At 40.8% G+C, this 22,628-nt stretch overlaps 1 protein-coding gene across 5 annotated transcripts in view; it reads right to left on the bottom strand.

Moving 5' to 3' along the window:
- CNKSR2 (connector enhancer of kinase suppressor of Ras 2) overlaps positions 1–22,628 on the bottom strand; it is a 414,221-nt gene that overhangs the window by 159,581 nt on the left and 232,012 nt on the right. For all 5 annotated transcript variants that reach the window (XM_044283965.1, XM_044283964.1, XM_044283963.1 and 2 more), the window contains one exon: positions 19,781–19,995. In XM_044283965.1, coding sequence (XP_044139900.1) covers positions 19,781–19,995 — 215 coding nt within the window. The remainder of the gene's footprint in view (positions 1–19,780; positions 19,996–22,628) is intronic.

Here is a 22,628-nt window from a genome sequence, read left to right on the forward strand (position 1 = left end):
TCAGCATTTTAGGATAAATTAGATTTGTCGCGAACACAAAGCCGAATTTCCTCGTGCATCGTGGTAGTTGATCAATTTTACCTGAAATAGCGTAAAAATAAAATAAAAAAATCATACTTGCCTCCGCCATTTGCTCGCAATGGGCCAGCGGATGCCATCTTGATTGAAGATCTTGCATGAAATCCCGTGCACGGTGACGTATGATGTCACCACAGCGGTTGAAATGATGACATCATCTCGGGCCACGCGAGATTTTGCGCCAAATCTTCAAGCAGCCGAATCGAATTTTCCAATACTTCGCTCATCTCTAGTCCCAATCTGTCCTAAAAGACTTGTATTCTTACAGTTTCCATGCTTACATTATGTATGCTTTTGCTGTATCATTTGATGGGCATGAAATGACAGGCTTTCAGCTTATGCCAAACTGCATTAGTGATATTTTCACAGATATGCCACACAATATACGCCTACATAACTGTATGGAAACGTTTTACCTCTCACAATTCCGAAATCAGCCTAACATGGGAAGCGGATGCGTTTCAGGACTGCATAGAAAACTTTTTATTATAACTTCACCAAATACAAAAGCTGCTTAAATAAATCAACAAGGAAAAAAGATGAAAAAACTAAAACTAACTAAGTATTTAACAAGATCAACGACTAACATTTCCTATGTGTTTTTCTGCTAAAGGGCTCAATTTGTTTATACCGATATAAACATTTGCAGTCGTTACTGTATTTTTTATGTATAGGTGTCAAAAGGCCTGAAAATAAATCATTTTCCTGGTGACATTGAACTAGCTTAGAGCTTTAATGTGCATATAATAGAATCTGATTTACTTCAGGCAATGTTCATGGCAAACACTTTGATGACATTTTAGCACAACTACATTATTTTCGGACGTATAAGACGACTTTCTAACACTAGAAATTATTTTTTTAAGTCGGGGGTCGTCTTATACGGCGGGTATACTCAGATCCGATGGCATATTCTAACCCCCAGGGAACACTTGCCTGGGGGTTAGAATATACCATTGGATCCTATCGTATATTCTAACCCTCAGGAGTTCCCATGGTGACAGGGACGCTTGCCTGGGGGTTAGAATATACAGGGCCCCGCCGCTCACAGGAGTATACATTTATAAACTGTAATCCGTAACTTTAACTTTAAAATCAGCGCTCATCTCTTTACTACCTTACACTCAGCTCCGGTAACAGGCAGTGTGGGCGGCGCTCACTCACTGACATCACGCGCCTGCTCATCCCACTAGGCAGTGCAGGCGCGTGAGGTCAGTGAGTGAGCGCTGCCGCCCGCACTGCCTGTTACTGGAGCTGAGTGTAAAGTAGTAAAGAGATGAGCGCTGATTTAAAGTTAAAGTTACTGCAGGATATGGATTAAAGTTTATAAATGTACATTCCTGTGAGCTGCGGGGAGGGGTATCTGTGGATGGCACTGTTATGGGGAGGGGGATCTGTGGATGGCACTGTTATGGGGAGGGGGATCTGTGGATGACACTGTTATGGGGAGGGGGATCTGTGGATGGCACTGTTATGGGGAGGGGATCTGTGGATGGCACTGTTATAGGGAGGGGGATCTGTAGATGACACTGTCATGGGGTGGATCTTTGGATGACACATATAGCATAAGATGTGTCATCCACTGACCCCCCTCCCCATAGCAGTGTCATCCACAGATCCCCTCCATAACAGTGCGCTCCACAGATCCCCCATGGCAATGGACCCACCATCTTTTCCCAGCCCCTAGTAGTTCCTATGTGGGAAACTGGGAATGTGAAAAGAAAAAGATAGGTCACCATGGCAGCCAGGATGCTACTGAAGCCCTGGCTGCCATGGTCAGTTCCCTGGACTGGAGAAGATAGTCTTGGAGACAGGGAGGGCTGGGCAGACAGGGGTAGTCTTATACGGCGAGTATAGCCCAAACCATATATTTTAAATGGAAAAGTTGCGGGTCGTCTTATGCGCCCAGTCGTCTTATACGCTGGAAAATACGGTGTTTTAACCTGGTAATCTCCAAAGTGTCGTTATAACCAGCCCCAATGCACTGAAAATATATAACAAACATGCTGAATTTAGAGTCTTTAGGACTACCAACACTGTTGCATTGAATTATTTGTATTGTACATTTGTTTCTTAAATAAAAAAATTAAGAAACTTTATAAATTGTCCATTAAAAACTTATGATTTTGTTGCTTTAGAGTACACTTTATGCAACTCATGCAAGTAGCTGGTTGTGCTACTGTTCTGACATATATCTGAGAGCACGCTGCTCAGCAAGTCAGTGTGTAGAAACAGAGGACTACACAATGTATCGTATCACAGTGTAAGAAGCACAGACAGCAGAGTCTACATGGGGAAGGGTTGAATCATAAGCTGTGCATTAGTGTTGAGACAGAGAACAGTTATGGCAGACTCTGCAGGGGGAGAGGGAAATGAAAAACATCAATATCAGTGATATCAGCAAAAGGGAGAAGAGATTCCTTTTGGGATGTTAGGGTAGCTTACAATAAACCTCATGTACACTAGGTAGTCTCCATAATAGAAATAGTACCGCCCAGAAACCTCCTAAGGGGCAAGGGATACCCCGTACACTGCACATACATATTATACACTCACCTAAAGAATTATTAGGAACACCTGTTCTATTTCTCATTAATGCGATTATCTAGTCAACCAATCACATGGCAGTTGCTTCAATGCATGTAGGGTTGTGGTCCTGGTCAAGACAATCTCCTGAACTCCAAACTGAATGTCAGAATGGGAAAGAAAGGTGATTTAAGCCATTTTTAGCGTGGCATGGTTGCTGGTGCCAGACGGGCCGGTCTGAGTATTTCACAATCTGCTCAGTTACTGGGATTTTCAAGCACAACCATTTCTAGGGTTTACAAAGAATGGTGTGAAAAGGGAAAAACATCCAGTATGCGGCAGTCCTGTGGGCGAAAATGCCTTGTTGATGCTAAAGGTCAGAGGAGAATGGGCCGACTGATTCAAGCTGATAGAAGAGCAACGTTGACTGAAATAACCACTCGTTACAACCGAGGTTTGCAGCAAAGCATTTGTGAAGCCACAACACGCACAACCTGGAGGCGGATGGGCTACAACAGCAGGAGACCCCACCGGGTACCACTCATCTCCACTACAAATAGGAAAAAGAGGCTACAATTTGCATGAGACCACCAAAATTGGACTGTTGAAGACTGGAAAAATGGTTTCTTGAACATGACAATGAGTTCACTGTACTAAAATGGCCCCCACAGTCACCAGATCTCAACTCAATAGAGCATCTTTGGGATGTGGTGGAATGGGAGCTTCGTGCCCTGGATGTGCATCCCTCAAATCTCCATCAACTGCAAGATGCTATCCTATCAATATGGGCCAACATTTCTAAAGAATGCTATCAGCACCTTGTTGAATCAATGCCACGTAGAATTAAGGCAGTTCTGAAGGCAAAAGGGGGTCCAACACCGTATTAGTATGGTGTTCCTAATAATTCTTTAGGTGAGTGTATATAAAAACACACACACACACACAGTGAGGAACAGAAGTATTTGAACACCCTGTGATTTTGCAAGTTCTTCCACTTAGAAATCATGGAGGGGTCTGAAATTCACATTATAGGTACATTCCCATAGCCCATTCCAGCCTTTTGGAGGTCCACAATTTTGTCTCTGGTGTCCTTTGACAGCTCTTTGGTGTTGCCCATGGTAGTAGTTGGAGTCTGACTGACTGTGGGTGGACAGGGGTCTTTAAAGAGCTCAGACAGGTGCTACTAAATTAGATTAATGAGTGGAGTAGAGGTGGCATTTTTAAAGGCACAATAACAGGTCTTTGAGAGACAGAATTCTTGCTGTTTCTCAGGTGTTCAAATAGTTATGTTCAGCAGTGCAAGCCAAATTCTTTATAAATCATACAATGTGATTTCCAGTTTTTTTAATCTTTATTCTGTCTCTCAGAGTGGGAATGCACCTTTAATGTGAATTTCAGACCCCTCCATGATTTCTAAGTGGGAGAACTTGCAAAATCGCAGGGTGTTAAAATACTTCTATTCCTCAATATATATATATATATATATATATATATATATATATATAAAAAGGAAACAAATGGCGACACAAACGGACAGCACTCCAGGTAAAAGTAGTGGTGTTTATTCACCCATGTGGATGGCAACGTTTCAGCTCATACAAGAGCCTTTTTCAAGCTATGAACACAGTGCATAGTGGGGTATAAATAGTCCAGCCCCTATTACATCATAATATAATCAATTAGCAGCAAAATGTAAGAATAAAGTGCAGACAGTGCATAAAAAAGTCAAAATACATATACAAATGTGTATTACTCATTAGTGATACAGCACAATACTATTGTGTCACAAGTGAAGTACAAGGTAATCATAAAAATGCAATAATTAATAAATGGATACAGGTGCACATAATCTAAAAGGAGGGAGAAGAAATGATGCTCCAAAAGGGAGAGGGGAGAGCAATGACATACCCAATGTTGTTATCTGTGCCACACATGTCGCCAACCGCCGCGTCCGGCGTTCCGATGCCTGCACAGCGCAGGCGCCAGGTACGTCGCATAAGAGTACGTCACATAGAATCACCCAAGCATGCGCAAAAGCGTACAAGCACTCAATCGGCAATCTTGAAAAAGGGGAGAAAACCTTCCACTGGAAACACTGCGCAGTCATCGCATATATTAACGAGAACACGCGCAAAACTATAAAATCATTCAGTCAGCCATCATACCTAAGGTGGAGCCTACCCACAATGTGTGTGCGCTGTCCTATAAAAAGATAGAACAGCGCAACACGGAATAGATGCCGTATTCTACAGTGTCTGACCATAGGGAACAAGGGAGAGGCTGCACCTCAAAGGATACACGCCCACATCCCAATATATGACTTCTTTGACAATTAAACCTGCGGACAAGGGCGGTGCAGTGGTCGTCATGGACACCAGCAAATATGTGGCTGAGATTCAACGTCAGCTGGATGACATTGATGTTTATTCTGTCCTCCAGACTGATCCAAAATTTGAGATAGCCAGACTTATCAGGAAATGTTTGGCTGATGCCAGTTTGGCAGGCACTATTGATGAGGACTTGTGCACATTTCTCACTGTAGAACATCCGGTTACGCTGGTTCTATATATACTTCCTAAAGTGCACAAGTCTCTCATGGATCCTCCCGGACGTCCGATCGTTTCCGGTTCGGATTCTATTTTTAGTTGCATTGCCATTTTCCTGGATAAGATTCTGCACGACTTTGCAACAGGGGCTGAGTCGTATATACAAGATACGACTGATTTCCTGTGCAAGTTGGATAAGATTGAATTTGCTGGTGTCCATGAGGTCCATCTGGCATCGTTTGATGTCACCTCCTTGTATACCTCGATTGACCACAATCTAGGTATTGGTGCCATCGAACGTATGCTTGGTCTTTCATCTTTCTCTATAGCTGCTAGACAGTTTATTATTGATCTATTGCAGATAATCTTGAGACATAATTATTTCCTGTTTCAGGATATGTTTTTCCAGCAAAAAAGAGGCGTGGCGATGGGGTCTAATGTGGCACCCACTTATGCCAACATTTTCATGAGGTGCTTTTAGGAGGATGTCGTCCATGTGTCACACCACCGCAGCCATTTGCTGCGGTGGTGGCGATACATTGACGACATCTTCCTCATATGGACTGGGAGTGTTGTCAAACTTACAGAGTTTCATATGTTCCTTAATAGTGTCAACAAGGATCTTCAATTTACCCTGGTCCATTCTGAAACTGAATTACAGTTTCTAGATACTACGGTTATATTCAATCAGGGCAAGTTGCATACACAACTATACACTAAGCCTACGGATAAAAATACCCTTCTTTGCTTTAATAGTGGCCACCCACGTAGCATGCTTAAGTATTTACCCTTTTCACAATTCCTTAGGGTTAGACGCATAGTTTCTGAGCCGGAGAAGGTTGATCTTGCCTTAGACAATATGGCTAGCAAGTTCCAAAAAAGGGGGTATCCTGCCCAATTACTTGAGTCCCATAAAAACAAGGTTCTCAGTTTGGAGAGGAACAGTATTTTGGAGAGGAGGACGTCCGGTGGGTCATCCACCCGGATTCCCTTTATCTCCAAGTACACGGAACAAAGTGAGGAGATTAATCGCATTATTAAGCGACATTGGGGAATCTTAGGAGACTGCCATAGTGAGATCTTATAATTTAGATCTCCCCCCCCTTTTTTCCTACTGCAGGTCCTACGTTTTTATGTGATATGCGCCTCTCCTTTGGTGTTACATAGTGTACCATGAACACTATTAAGCCATTTTCTCTAATTTTTCTTCTCTTTTTTCACAGATAAGAATGATGCTGCGGGATCGGGAAGTGGGATATACCCCATAGGTTTTGATGGTGCCTATATGTCCGTATACAGTTCACATGATTGCCTTTAGTCTTGCTTCATTTTTTCAGCCATGCCAGCAATATATTGATTGTGTTCATCAATGTGTGACGCCCTTCCCTGTGTGTCATACATTTTGAGTGTCTCCGCTAGGGCTCTAGTGGATTTTGATATGATGTCCGCGACATACCCTGCTGCGGTCATATATTATGTCCTCTTGGGATGTGGGCGTGTATCCTTTGAGGTGCAGCCTCTCCCTTGTTCCCTATGGTCAGACACTGTAGAATACGGCATCTATTCCGTGTTGCGCTGTTCTATCTTTTTATAGGACAGCGCACACACATTGTGGGTAGGCTCCACCTTAGGTATGATGGCTGACTGAATGATTTTATAGTTTTGTGCGTGTTCTCGTTAATATATGCGATGACTGCGCAGTGTTTCCAGTGGAAGGTTTTTTCCCCTTTTTCAAGATGGCCGATTGTACGCTTTTGCGCATGCTTGGGCGACTCTATGTGACGTACTCTTATGCGACGTACCTGGCGCCTGCGCAGTGCAGGCATCGGAACGCCGGACGCGGTGGTTGGCGACATGTGTGGCATGGATAACAACATTGGGTATGTCATCGCTCTCCCCCCTCCCTTCTGCAGCATCATTTCTTCTCCCTCCTTTTAGATTATGTGCACCTGTATCCATTTATTAATTATTGCATTTTTATGATTACCTTGTACTTCACTTGTGACACAATAGTATTGTGCTGTATCACTAATGAGTAATACATATTTGTATATGTATTTTGACTTTTATTATGCACTGTTTGCACTTTATTCTTACATTTTGCTGCTAATTGATTATATTATGATGTAATAGGGGCTGGACTATTTATACCCCACTATGCACTGTGTTCATAGCTTGAAAAAGGCTCTTGTATGAGCTGAAACGTTGCCATCCACATGGGTGAATAAACACCACTACTTTTACCTGGAGTGCTGTCCGTTTTTCATATCCTTCCTTGAAACCCAGAGAAGAATATTATTCTCAGTCTCTCTTATATTCCAGGACTCATATTTAGTCTTTTCAGTAAAATTATTAGTCCTACGAGACCAGAGAGTGTTGTATACCAATTTTACAGGGCAATTGGAGCCTGTTTGATTCAGGTGGAAGTTAGTGCTAATTGTAGGAATAGCATATTCCTTCAGGTGAATGCGAAACATGATGAAAAAATACCTTTTTAAACATTTATTTGTCTCTTAGGATCCCTCTAGCTCTCTGTAACATTCAAACAATACTAGTTTCAGAGAGAACAAGGTGCACATCAAGTGCAGAGTGAAAGCAGGAAAGGGAATATTTAACATATACAAGGGGAGGAATGTGTATGTTCTAGGCTGTTAAGGTAGAGTTTACTGATAATACTGTATATAAAATGAGGAATGCTTTTCATACCCTGGAGTCAAGAAAACATCAGATAAACAAGACGGCATGATAGAGGGACAATAATAGATGATGCAGTGCCCTTGGATAAGTTTTCTGAAAGAATAAAGGTGCTAAGCTATTACATCATTTGAAAAAAAGAACCTTTTTTGGCAACAGATTAAGGGAACATTAACCCTAGAAAATGTAGAATTAAAGAAATATCACTGAGAAATATATCAAGAACTCATACCTACATGTCCCAGGAAAGTACAGTAGCTAGGTTCCCTCTCCTCTTCCTCACTGTCTGACTATAATACTTGCAACATGAGCTTTACCCAACCCAAGTCCTCGTCTTCAGTAGGATACATAAGCCCTTGGCTATGTCCTGACCCCTCAGTCATCCCCCCTCCAGAGCATACAGTAATTCCTGAAGACTGACCACCATTTTGGCAAGATTATATTTGGTTTTACTTGACCCATTAATTTCTACTTTTCGTGTTCCTTTAAAGAGGACCTGTCAGATAAAACAAATTCACTGGAGCTCTTACTAAAAATGTTGTGAGTATGCTGCAAGGAAGGTCAGTGCCGCGATGACAAAGTGAATAAGTAAAAAAAGAACTCCTGCGCTTACTCTCTTACTGCATCTAAGTACCAATGACATCTGCTGGCCTCTAAGTTATAAGTAGTATCTTTATGTGGCACCGTCACGCCTACCTGTACTTGTAGAGGAGAGTCTGTGATGTTGATACTGTTTGTAGTGGATTTTCCAGTAAGCCATCTATGAGGGGATCAATAGCAACTGCTGTAACCAAATGGGCATTTGGAAACAGCGACCCATATATTGTTCTTGCACACTTTAAAGAAGAATAATCACAGCCAGATCGTCTATGATAAATCTGATCTTCTACAAACAAACACAAACAAACAGCAATACATGCAAAGTGGTGCGGAGCTTTTCTCGTATAAGTTTTATTTGGATTGCCGATCCTTTGGTCATGGCCAAACCTACATACGTGTGAGAGAATCAGGTGATATACAGTAGCTGCACCAGTTATCTCATGTTTATGGAGAGCTTAAGGCCTTATGCACACGAATGTGTGCATCTTCTGGTCCCAAAACCACAGAGCCACAAAATACAGCACCTTTCGTGTACAATCTACAATTTTCTCACTCCCATTACTATAAATTACTATTCTTGTCTGCAATAAAGTCAAGAATAGGACATGTTCTATAATTTGTGGAACAGACTCACAGTTGTGGACAGCACATGGATAAATTGTGGATCGGACTCAAAATACGGTTGTGTGCATGAGACCTAAAAAAGATAAATTCAGATACTTCCTGAAGATATCCTGCATCTATATATGGAAATTTTTACTGAACGAAGGAAATTAAATGGTTCAAAGACAACAATGATGTAATTTCAAGTTAAAATACAATACCCTGAAATGTATCTTGAGGTGCATCAGCAGCAGATAAAGAAGATCTGGAGCATTCATGGTGTACTATAGATATGTCTGGATGGAATTGTAATGTGAAGACCATTCAGGAGTCAAGGTCAGAAATTACAGAAACATGGCATAGGACTAAGTTAGCAAAGGGTGTTTCCTGTAAATGTACACTAATGGCTTTAGCCTGAGAGCAACATGAGATATCATAGGGTGATGGCTGACTAAAGAAATCAAGCTTGTCAAGTTGTACCCATAATATTTACTACTTAATAAAAGTGGTAAAAAGCAACTTAAAAAGAATGAATAAAACAATAAAGTCTTTAAGACGCAAAAAAAAAAGACTAATGAACCTACTCCTGACTGGGGATGTGTGTTCTAATGACCATGAGTGTATACGTGGTGAATTAATTATAAAATAACACAAGATGTTTGGATAGATGTCATGTCATGTCATAATATTGGGCTATTGAAAACATATGGTCCCAAACAATGACAGAATGTGGAGCTTGAATTATATCATTATGAAGTTTGACCATAAGAAAAGCCATTTGTATCCCTAAAAGGTATATTCAATAAGAGCTGCCGCTGAATGTAGAAAGATGATGACTGAACAGATCTGAATAGCGGTTCCCTGGTGACAGACTGTGTTAATGGGATTTGATAAAAACTGCCAATTCACAAGAAGATTTCCAGTGAGAAGCACAATTGTATCTTACATATTTCAGGCAGAAACCTTGAAAGCTATCCAGGGTACAAAATCTGCCATTCCCCATTGAATCCATGGTATAATGATCCAACCTATGTCTTCCATGCCTGCTAGCCATAGAAGTCCCAGTTGTGTAAGCACTTTTATTGGTACAGTCCCAGCTGTGGATTAATAACTATTAACCTGATCAAATAAATTATTATAGTCGCAGAGTGGCGTAAAATAAAAATAAAATAAAGAGAGAACATACTTATCACACTGAACCATAGCTTCTTCTGTTGCAATGCGTTTCCAGTGCCCACGCTAACCTGTTGACTCTTGACACACAGGAAATACCTAATCAGCCAATAACAGGTTTCAGGGGTTGCATCTGCCAATGCCCAACTAAACAGGCATTTCCTGCATGTTGAGAGGCACCAGGAAGTTGAGACCAGTGGAGGACCAGAGTAATGTCAAACCAGCATCAGCCGAGGATCGGTGAGATAATAGTCTTTTGTAAGGAATTGATATCACCCGGACAACCCCTTTAGCCCCTTTGTGACTAGGGTATGTATATTACAGTCGGCAGTTTGATGGCTGATATCCTTTAATAGAACATAGCAATTATCTGGTCATTGTGAAAAATGCAGTGAGCCCCTGAGGGGCCTATGCAGAGAATGGGAGTGGTAGTGGCACTGATGAGGTGTTGTGTCACAGTGTACTCCCTCAGGCAGTTGCTCCCTGGGCATTAGTGAAAGGTGGTTTGAAGAATGAGGCCAGTCATAAATATATAAAAAGTCTGCATAAAGTGTGGCATATCCAGCAATATTAAGTGCTGTTTATGGCACTAGATGAGGAGGTATGGTGGCCGGAAGTGTGGCAATTAGATGGCTTTAGCAGGTACTTGTGGATATATTTGGAAGTTTGTGGAAGTTTTTAACCTGTTTTCCCTCACAGACAGCAAGGTCTGTAAAGCTCTGGTCTGGGGTACTGTACAATGTGATCCTACTATTTTGACAAAATACCGAACTATTTATGCTGTGTTCATGAGGGGAGAACCTCCCCCACCATTCAGTGGTGATTGACAGTCTACTGCCTATCAATGTAGACACAGCAGGACATCACTCACCACTGTTTTCGTTAGTAGCACATACCCCATGTAAAACCCATGCCTTTACCACCATCCATAGAGATGCTTCCTGAAAAACAGTATATAATCTTATATTATATTACACAAAACGATGGGTGTAATACTTGGCAAGAGTATAACATTTATTAAAAATAATCAGAAATCATTGATTCAATCAGTAGAAGTGGCTTCAGAATAGCTGGTGTATCCAGGCCATGTCTCAGCTCAGCTGCTAAATACATGAATTAATCCAAAATATGAAATCACACAGTCAATTATTACCAGAATCCCACACACTTACATTTGTACATCTGTCACTTAGGAAAGACATACTCCTTACAAATACAAACACCCCATTGTGCTTTGCACCCACCCAAAGTCTCATCACGTAGTCTATTGTTACTTTTTCAGACAGGGAAAGTTTAGCACTTGCAAGACAACGGTCACCGTAAAGGACATTTCCTCCTTCATTTTAAGAAAGGAGAAAAAAAGGACTATTACGAGTTATTCTCGTTTTGACGCAACATTACAAACACTTTTCTGATCCAGAGGGTACAACTTCTGAAAAACCTGTAGATACAATTCCCCCTGCAGGAACCACTACAGAAAACAATTGACTAACACAAGTTGTTCATTTAAATCATCGCAAACTTTTCAGATAACTTTCCATAAATTAATTGTACAGGCTGATAAGAGAAACTATGTAATATATCTTATCAGAGAAAATGCATTGTTCTAGAATTATCAGCAGTTTTTTCCTCCCCTTTTCTAAATTTCTTCTCTGAAATTTGAAAGAAAGCAGTCTTGTGAGACCAAAGACGGGCTGCCTGCTCACTGAAAGCTGGGACTATATCACCCTAGAGAATTCTATGAAAAGGAGATGGGAGAACAGAATAATGGCTCAACAATTTAATTTTTAGTGTTGTTTTTTTAATTGTAGGGAGAAAAAGGAAACATGTATAATATGCTCATTCTTGGATGCTAATCCTTATGCATAAAAGCATTATGTTAAAATATTTAGCATGCATACAATATAGCAGAGTGCTAGTCCACAGTTAGGGAGGAAGTGATCTATGTGTCTCAGACAACAAACATTTGATAGAAGCAAAAGGAAATATATACCTGCAGGTTCATAATACACAGAAAGGAGGACATGGCATGACAGAGGGATGCTCATTTGTAGTCTGTAACCATGGAGACACATAGGAACTGTAGACACCAAATGGCAGTATATATTTAATCAAGGCTTTTTGAAAAGTTGCTGAGCATTCCTTGTGATTTATGAGGTTCCCACAGATCAGATCATTTTCAATAATAATGTTGCGGCATATTTAAGGGGTTGTCCCATGTAGACACCTCTTCTAAATGAGGACCTGCTGTTAATCATCAGATCACAATGGGTCTAATGGCTGAAACACTGGGATCAGCGGTTTTTCCCCTCTCTGATAGCCATGTTATAACAGCCCATTTGCAGGAGTCATCTGAAAGTTGTGACCTGTTGCAGCAAGTGTGGAGGCACCTTAAAGGGAAGCTCACCAGAGGAACTCAGTTGTCGTGCAAGTGAAAATTTTAGTAGGTAATTTATCCCTAGCCTAGCCGTTCCCTAGCCTAATATTCAGTGGCTCCAAACATTAGCTAAATGGGTTGTGTCATGAAGCACATTCTACATTTTTCAAACCAGCACCTGGATATGAATACTGTTGTAATTACATGCATTTAAAACATTTTGTAGACCCATTGAGTTATTCAATAAAATGTATCTGTATAGTGCCACTTGCTGTTTCTTCGACTGCCACCAGCCATATGTTTGGTTAGAAGCTGTGGCAGTTACAGGGAGAGACCTATAACAGAAAGGACATGCCCCCATGAGCTGTCAGGCAGAAGATAATATAGCAATTTGAGCAATGGATGTGGAAATCTCTGGACTTCTGTGCAGTCTGGGGCTGGTTCTAGCTTTGTTAGAAAGAGATTATCATGTACTATATGATGCCCGATTTGAATTTTTTACATCAATCATGGCATAACCCCATGCCATTTTAATAATGATGACCTATCCTCAGGATATGTCATCAGTATCTGATCCATGGGGGACCAACACCTGGGACCCCGCAGATAAGCTGTTTGAGAAGGCACCGGCACTCGCAGTAGCGCTGTGGCCTTCTCACAGCCAGGAGCAGCTCAGCCACATTGAAGTGAATAGGGGGGGGGGGGGGGGTGTGATACCAAGTATAGCCGCTATACAATGTACAGCGCTGTGCTTGGTAAGCTGGGAGATGGTGGCAGCACTCACAGGAGCCCCAGTGCCTTCTAAAACAGTAGATTAACGGGGGTCCTGGGATGCGGACCCCTACCGATGAGATACTAACTACCTAACCAGAGGACAATGAGCAATACAATGAGAATGAACATTGGTAATAATGTTAAATACTGATTACGAAGACATCTAAAATAATATGTACAGTTTATGGAAAGTGCACTATTTCAGAATAGTCTCTGGCTCTTCTTCTCAACTTGAGCTACGGATATTTGCAGTTTTCCATGTCTTAGGTTTAAAGCGGAACCTACATAAAAGGTAATGACAGGCTGTGTTTCTACTACCGAAAACTTGTGAGGAATTTTACACAACATGGTGACAGAAGGTGTCGTGTGATATTACGTGGGATAGTAAGAAACACCAGAGGCAACTGGCTGTGGATGGCTCGCCAACCTACTGCATTCACTGATGTAAATTGAGCCTGTCAGATGTCAGAGTTTTGTTATTATTGTTAAGTTCAATGTCCTGAAGCTGTACACTGAGGGGCATGTGAGAAATCTAGGAGGTCAGCAAATCTTAGTTCTGTGCTTGAGAATGCAGTCAGGCTTTTTGTGCAAAATGAATTTATGAGGAAATGGAGAACACAAGATGTACACATTGCATGTATGGAGACGCAACAACCTGTTCTACAGTACTGTACATCAAGATTGCAACTTCTTCAGGAAAAAATTAAAATTCACTGCTCTGAGAAATTGAATAAGGTGAACGTCTCAAATATGACTAATATCACAGATAATGTGAGGCGCTAAAACTAATGTACTTTATTACTACTGATTAAAAACAGGGGATTGGGTCACACATGTAAATGCATAAAGATGCACAAGCAGACAATGTTGTCTAATGTATCGACTAGATTTGGTGTTAACCAAGTCAAATAAAAAGAGCAACAAACAGAAACACTGGGAGGGAGGTACAACTTCTTCAGGAACCAGATCCAAGTTAGGACAAATGTTTCATTTTTAAGGGGTTGTCCACCTGAGGTAAAATGAACTGAGGCCTAGAATACAGTTTACCCCTTAACGCATTATGCCGTGCATGTACGGCAGGGAATACTATGCCAGACCGCGTTCCACCGTACGTGCACCGCATTCATTTAAATGTGCATTTGTAATAACACCCTTTGGCAAGAGTGAATTTCATATTAACTAATTGATAGGTGACCATGAAGCTTGTGATGTACATCATTTAGGTTGCATTTAAGTGATTGTGTGCCCGAAACTCCATTTACCCGCTGTGTCCATGACCAAACATCTCCCGCTTGCCGGCCAGGGACCAATCAGCTGTGGTACCTGCTGCAGATCACTGCGATTGGTCTCTTCCTCCCTGTCAGCAATCGTGCGCATGTGCACACATCTCCTCCTGTAGTCCCATCCAGCTATCATTGTGATTAGTCCGTTCCTGACAGTGGACCAATCACAATAAATTATGTAACAGGAAGCTATCTCTCAGCTTTGATCCTCTCATTTCTGTGAGGGAATTGATCGGACCCAGAGCCAGAGACCTGTCAGAATTTTTTTTTAATAAAAAGAACACTAAAAATGCCCCATCATCACCCCTCATTTGTCCCTACTACAGTATATGACCTGTCACTGTGTTCTGTCAATGATTTACCAATAGTGACAGTACATCAGCACCCCCAATTACCTTCAATAAACCCCCCAGCCCTTGTCATTCATATCAATGACTTGTTCCGGACAGTAACCTGTCAGAAAGCTTTTTGTCTTAGCATTAGCAATTCATTAGTTAGGGATTTATTGTAAAAGCAAAAAAAAAAATAAAAAAAAAATGGGGTCTCAGTACTTGTCTCCGATTATAAATACTCTGCGTTTCAACCCCCTCGGGCTCATTTTATTATATTGGGGAGAAAGCGTGTTTGTATCCTTATCTTAGTATTAGGAATTCATCAGGGTTAGCACTCTATATTTAGGATTAAAAAAAAAAAAAATGTACTTTACAAGTTAGTTTTAGTTGTTAAAGTTACAAAATGTCTCAATGGGTATACAGCGCCGAGGAGGCTTATGCCATACTAGCCTCAGAGTCTGACTCTGACAGTGGAGAAGAACCTTTTCTTATGTATACCTCTTCTTCTGATCCATCAATTGACGAACCCTCTCACAGACGCACTAGAGTTAGCAGCGAATCAGCCTTTACAAATGACCCCAGCTGGACTTCTGCTAATACCTTTGTACCTCAGGAGCCGGAGTTTACTGCCACTACAGGCATTCATGCGAACACTGCAGGGTTCAAGGAAGCTGGGTTTTTTCACCTTTTTTTTCTGATGAATTGATCGGCATGATGGTGGCGCAAACTAATCTTTATGCTAATCAAGTTTTAGCCACCCACCCCAACTCATACTAGGCAAGACCCTTTCAGTGGACTCCCATAATCCCTGTGGAAATGAAAAAAATATTTATTTATTTAATATGGGGATAGTTAAAAAACCATCACTATGGTCATATTGGAGTAAGGACCTTTTACATCACACACCAATATACTGCACCATTATGCGCCCAGGGACCGATTTGAAGTTCTCCTGAAATTTCTAAATTACAACAATAATGCAGATTGTCCCCCCCCCCCCTAATGATCCCAGATATGATCGTTTATACAAAATTTGTCCCATTATACATTATTATAATTTCAAGTTTGGCCAGGTGCACTTCAAGGGCAGACTGCATTTTTGCCAATACTTGCCCAACAAACGGGACAGATATGGCTTTAAAATCTACAAATTATGTGAAAGCCAAAGTGGCTATACACATAGATTCAGAGTTTACGAGGGAAAAGATTCAAAAATCAAACCCCCAGAGTGCCCCCTTGTCTTTGGAATAGCAGGCAAAATAGTATGGGTACTAGATCAAGGGTACAACTTGTACCTTGGCAACTTCTACACAAGTGTCCCACTACTAAAATGCCTGTTTTCCAGAGACAACTGTTGCCTGCGGACCTTTCAGACGAAAATTTTATAGACCAAAGAATAAAAGTGATAGGAAGCAGGGCAGTTTGCAGTGATAACATGATGCTTGTTAAGTACAAAGACAAGCGTGATGTATTTGTATTTACTACCATACATGCTGACAGATCAACCCCTGTTCCAGTTCGTTGATCCACAGAATTAGTCCCCAAACCTGTGTGCATCCAGGACTATAATAAGTTTATAGGAGGGGTGGATCTGTCAGACCAGGTACTGCAACCATACACTGCCCTCTGCAAAACTCGGCCATGGTATAAAATATTGGCAATGCAAATAGCCCTCTATAATTGCTTTTATAATATACAGAAGTGCAGGAAACAAAGGAAAATTCCTGCACTTTCAAGAAAAAGTTATAAAGACATTTTTATTTGGGGAACAGGTAGGGGAAGGGAGCAGGGCCACAGGAAGTGAGAGCAGAATAATACCCTGACAGCATTTCCATGGGGTAGTTCCCCCCCACAGAGACACTGAGAAGGCCACAAAAAAGGTGTCGGGTATGCTCCAGAAATGGAATCAGGAAAGACAATTCACCATTGTGAGATGTGCCCCTCAAAGCCGGGTCTTTGCAAAGAAGATTGTTTTAGAATCTACCACACCTCTGTTGACTTTAACTAAACCCCCTTTGATCATTTTATCAAACACCCCCTTGAAACTGTATGCTGGTAAAATTGTAATTCACCTTTTATTCACATTTCAATTGGCATTCTAATAAAACCCATAACAAAGCTAAAAATTCTCATTTCACCCCTAGATGAATACCTTGACGGGTGTTGTTTTATAAAAGGGGACTAGAACTTTCTATGTTCTGGTAGCTCAGAGCCTATGCAATGTGATGACCTACAATATACAACATATTTCTTTGATATAATTTGAGACCCGTGTTTCTTTTAGCTGCTATATTTTCCTTTAATTCTTGTGGAACACCTAAAGGGTTAACAAAGTTTGCAAAATCAGTTTTGAATAACTTGAGGGGTGTAGTTTCTTATATAGGGGCATCACATGTGCGACTGCAGCTAAAAAATGGCTTCAGTGGCTCCCCCAGGTGGCATTTTATCACTGAGACCAGTGAATGTGACGATGGACAGGACATCATACTTCTAATCCACAAGGGACTGGCTGTAGTGGGGACCAGACTAAGTACTGGTACGGAATGTCAGTGAACAGGAGAGTGGCTTTCTTTTTTGTTTGTATTTTAAATGCATTCTAAGCTTTACATCAATTTTTACCTTAGGGCTTGGACAACACCTTTAAACTAAGGGAATGTGCATGCATTAATTATAGTCTAGGAGCTATGAGTTTCATCCACCGTTAGTTTACAGCCCAGAGACTTTCATATCTCAGAATCATGTCAATCTAATCTCTATTAAAGGTTCAGAAGCTGCTTTCATTGTTCTTTTTATTGTTTTGTCTTTTTTCTCTTAAGAAGGAGGGGAAAGAGAAGAAAAAAAAAAGAGGAAATGAAATAAGATAAGGTTAAAATCTTGATGGTATTGGTAATCTGTCAATATATGTGTGCGCATATCTGTGGTTTATTCTGCATTTTTAATGCCTACTTTTTGTGCCTCTCTGTGTCTGTTTCTTTTTGTAAGCAATGAAAAGGAAAAAAATAAAATAAAAAAAATTAATATATATATAAAAAAAAAAAAAAAAGCTGCTGTCACGATAAGCTGATTGCTACAGTTCTGTGTTTTCTAGCCTGGTGATCAGCTGTATTCAGGCATGTACCACCCCTGCAGTGGCAGAGGAAAGTTTACATCGCGGCTGTTCAAATAAATGGCTGTCTATGTGATAGGCTGTATCTGCCTGAGCAGGAGCCACTCTAACAGAGAGTTCTTTTCTGATACCCAGATGGGCATTCTGAGCAGGAACACACCTCTGTGCACCCATAGGCACTACTTGGATATATGGACGGGGTTTGTAGCTCTTCTGTGCCTCCATCTTTAGACATGTCGGTTTGACATGCTCGATAATGTTAAAATATGTGCATTTAATCAATAAAATACATAGGAAATGCAATTGCTGCCTATAGGGACACAATTCAAGTAAGTAAATTCTCTCATATAACATCATACATTAGTATGTCTCATAAGCCACATTTTTAGCCAAGTCTTTAAAAGTTTGATCTACTGCCTGAAAAAAAAGGGTAAAAGTAATCCCTATATAGAATATTTGAAGTCTCACCCTTCAGAATTGTGATATTGGACAGAAGAGGAAGAAGGAAGATAAGGATTGTCTTTAGAAGTGGCTTTTTGTTCTAACATCATTCAAAAGATATTCTACAGCTTCAGCATAACTTTAGACTCCACGTCATTACTAAATATCCAGAACAATAGCAGTAATGTTTTATATCAATATAAACTTGATGAAGTTTCTAAATTAATAAAAATAATGGAAATCCAAAGGCGGCAGTTTCATTATTTCTGGGCTCCATAAATCATTTTCCCGCTGGCAAGAAAACAGATATTGATCTATTAAGTAAAGCTTCCTGCTCATGTAGTCCAATGGACATTTTAACACTTTAATGTTATTCTATACAGAGCAGCGGAATTGCACTAGTTTTCTAAACATTTTCCTTCCAGGTAAATCTTATCCAGTGGCGTCCAAAGGCAGACCACTATGGGGCCTTCCGGGTTGATTTTTTTTTCTGTAAGGAGTTCCTGCTCTTTGGTATGTAGTCACGGAGGAGGCTGCTCTCAGCTGTGCTCTAAGGAATCCCTGTTCTTTTCTATGAAGTACCAGAGCCCACACTAATGCGACTTGGGGAAGGCCTTCAGAATAGTATACCCCTGAATAGTTCACTTTTATTACTCTTTTTCCCCAGAGTGTTTCTGGAGGGTCTTGAACCCAGGACCTGCTGTATGGGAGACAGGAACCATACCAGTTAAGCTACCAGCTTAAAGGGGTTTTCTGAGACCAGAAAATTGATGGTCTATACTCATATAATTGCCGCTGCCACCACCACCACCACCGATCAGTTGTTTGAAGAGGTTGCAGTGCTCTGATGAGAACTGTGGTCTCCTTGCAACTTACCAAACACAGTGCTGTCCATTGGATAGTAGCTGTGCTTGGTATTGCAGCCTAGGCCCATTCACTGTAATGGGAGTGAGCTGCACCTATGCCATGTCATGAAGAACATGACATCCCTGGCCTAAACACATAATCTATGGCATTTTGAAGTTGTAGTTTTGCTAACCTCTTGAGTGCTAGAGGTTAGCCTTCAAAGGTCTATGGTATAAACTTCTACGAACTGCACTGCGTGAACAAAGCTACAAAGCGATCCTAGGAGGTATAATCACAACCTAGTTTTATCATAAATGTATACATTTTCAATGATCCGCAAATTATTTGAAATGTAATTTAAGCTTTAAAATAAGAGAACTTCAAAAGGTATAGCTACTCACGTGATATGAAGCTGTATCTGCTACTGAAGGACTGACCACTTCCTGCCTCAAGGAATCCATTTGCACCCCAGAAAGTATACCATAATGACTTGGACTTGTATTTTTCTCTCCTTTCTTTTTAGATTTCTTTCCTGTGTCCTTTTTGGTGTTTCTCTGCATCATAAACTCTTCTTGAATTATTTTGTCATTGCTCATGTACCGAAGCAAAGAACTTTCTAAGCAAAATGGAAAGAAAGATTTCAAGGACTTGAAGTTACGTACTTAGATGAAACCAATGATAAATTAAAACTTTGGAGAAGATGTTACTATAACATTGCCCTCCTGTAGACTAAAGAAAATTGAATTTGTGTTCAGTTACAGATAAATTACTATGACTGCTTCTTCCCATAGGACACTATGTCAAAGGATGCTTTGGGCATTTGTTCTCATTGTACATGGTTACTGTATTTACTAGACAGTTTCAATGTATTTCAAGCAATAAAATATTACATCGGAACCAAAAATTATAGGCCTTTGAGGCAATCTGTGATGCTGAAAACAATTATAACATTCTCCTAGGACAACGTGAAGTATATGACTTTCTGAGCACCGTTTAGATTGCGGTAGTTACAGTTTTCAGAACATGCTGCTATATTCAGGAATTTTATGCAACAAAGCAGTAAGTGATGTTTTTCTCCTACTTTTCAAAATTGAAATTTGAATTGAAGGTTGGAAGAGAGGTTGTCTAGCCTTTACTAAATCACAGCCTATCTTTAGTATAGGCCAGTGATGTCTAACCTTGGCACTCCATCTGTGGTAAAACTACAACTCCCAAGATGCCCCCCTTGCTTGGCTGCTCTCAGAACTCTATAGAAATAAATGGAGCATGCTGGGAGTCGTAGTTTCACCACAGCTGGAGTGCCAAGGTTAGCCATCACTGGTATAGGCCATCACTGATCAGCTGTTCCATTGTTCTATTAAAGTCATTGGGTGCAGTGCTGTAGTACCGAGCTCCCTCCATTACAAGGCTGACAGTGCTGTGTAGAACAGCTGATTAGCGAGGGTGTGGGGTGTAGGAGGCCCGCCGAACAGTTATTCATTGCCTATAGGCCATCACTTCGTAAAGGTTGGACATTTCTACTCTGGAGGGGGCACAATGGACATTTCTACTATGGAGGGGCACAGTGCACAGAGGGCATTACTACAATAAAAGGGGCACAGGGGGCATTATTACTGTGAAGGGGCACAATGGTCATTACTAGCACAGAGAGCATTACTACTATTAAGGGGGCAAAATGGGGATTTATACTATGGAGGGAGCACAGAGGGCATTATTGCTGTGAAGGGGCACAATAGGCATTATTACTGTGAAGGGGGCACAATGGGCATTATTAGTTTTAAGGGAGCACAATGGACATTATTACTTTGAAGGGGGTACAATGGGCATTAATACTATTAAGGGACACTGTAAAGGAGGCACAATGGGGATTATTACTATGAAATGGCAACAATAGGGATTATTACTGTGAAGGGGCAGAGGGAGGGCATTACTACTATGAGGTAGGGTATTGGGGTATTTATACTCTGCGGGGAGGAACTAAGAAGGCATTGCAATGTGTCAGGGGCACTAAGGAGCATCATAATGTGTGGGGGCATCAAGGGATCACCCTGCTGTGAGGGTGCACTTAGGGGTACCATACTCTGTGGAGCACTAAAGAGATATCATACTGTCTAAGAGGCATTAAAGGGGCATCATTGTTGTTAGGGGGCACTGAAAGGATATCATTATTGTTTGGTTGGCAGAAAGGAGATTAGGTGGGCTTGGAAGTGTGGATTATTGTAAAAAAAAGTTATGCAGCGCTACACGCCAATAGTGTTGTCCCTCCTTATATATACATATTTTTGTTTTGTTTTGCAGCTCGGATCTTCATCCTACAGCAGACTCAGGTATGTGGACCTTTACAAAAAGTACTTGAGTACCCCTGTTATAGAAAGTAACAAACAGAAATATGTAAAAAAAATTAAATAAAAATACAACAGTAACAAAATCAGGGTACACATTACCTAAGTTTAAGTACAGATGTGTATGTAACACATTTAGTCGATGCACTAGGTGAGCTTCTGGTTCATACACTTAATTTATCAGATTCACATGATGGAAGCCAAAAAAGAGTCACTTTGTGTTAGCATATTCTTTTTCCTATATGCGCCTTCCTATATAATGGACTGGTTATGTCACTACAGCATATGACTATGCATGGCTCTAAAACGGAGACTACTCCCAACATATCCCTCTGACACAAGGCTCTAATGCAATGTGATTGAGCCTAAAGCGTCAAGTGAAATATATATTCACCTCAATAGTATGTAACAAGTGCCTAATCTTCTTGTAGCAGAGAACCTTTGCACTCTATGGGAAGATCTATCAGGACCGTCGTTTTCTATGTCGATCTTTATAACCCCTGCACCTCCGTCATAAATTAAGCTAATCCGAATGAAATCTGCAGCTTGGAGCTGTTGTTGATTTCCGTCTTCATTTACACCAGGAAAACTGGCAGAAATAATGATAGATCTGCCGAGAATGATGTCCCTGCCCACGTCACTTCACCTTTTCAGAAAATGGCGAGGACAGAGTAGATACAGCATGTGAACAAATGGCATTTAAAAAGTGGTAAACCCCGGGTTTGCCACTTTTTTATGCCAGTTTTCTGGTGTAGGGGATTGATAAATCTCCAGTTATATATCTATTTAGCAGTAAAAAAGGTATCTGCACAGAATGCTGAAAATAAAAATGACAAGTTTCCTTAACAAGTAATGGCGGTCATTACAGATTCTATGCTGGATGTCAACAATTGTCAGCAATACTTTA

Source organism: Bufo gargarizans, chromosome 3 (genome assembly GCF_014858855.1).
Source record: "Bufo gargarizans isolate SCDJY-AF-19 chromosome 3, ASM1485885v1, whole genome shotgun sequence".
Lineage (NCBI taxonomy): Eukaryota > Metazoa > Chordata > Amphibia > Anura > Bufonidae > Bufo > Bufo gargarizans.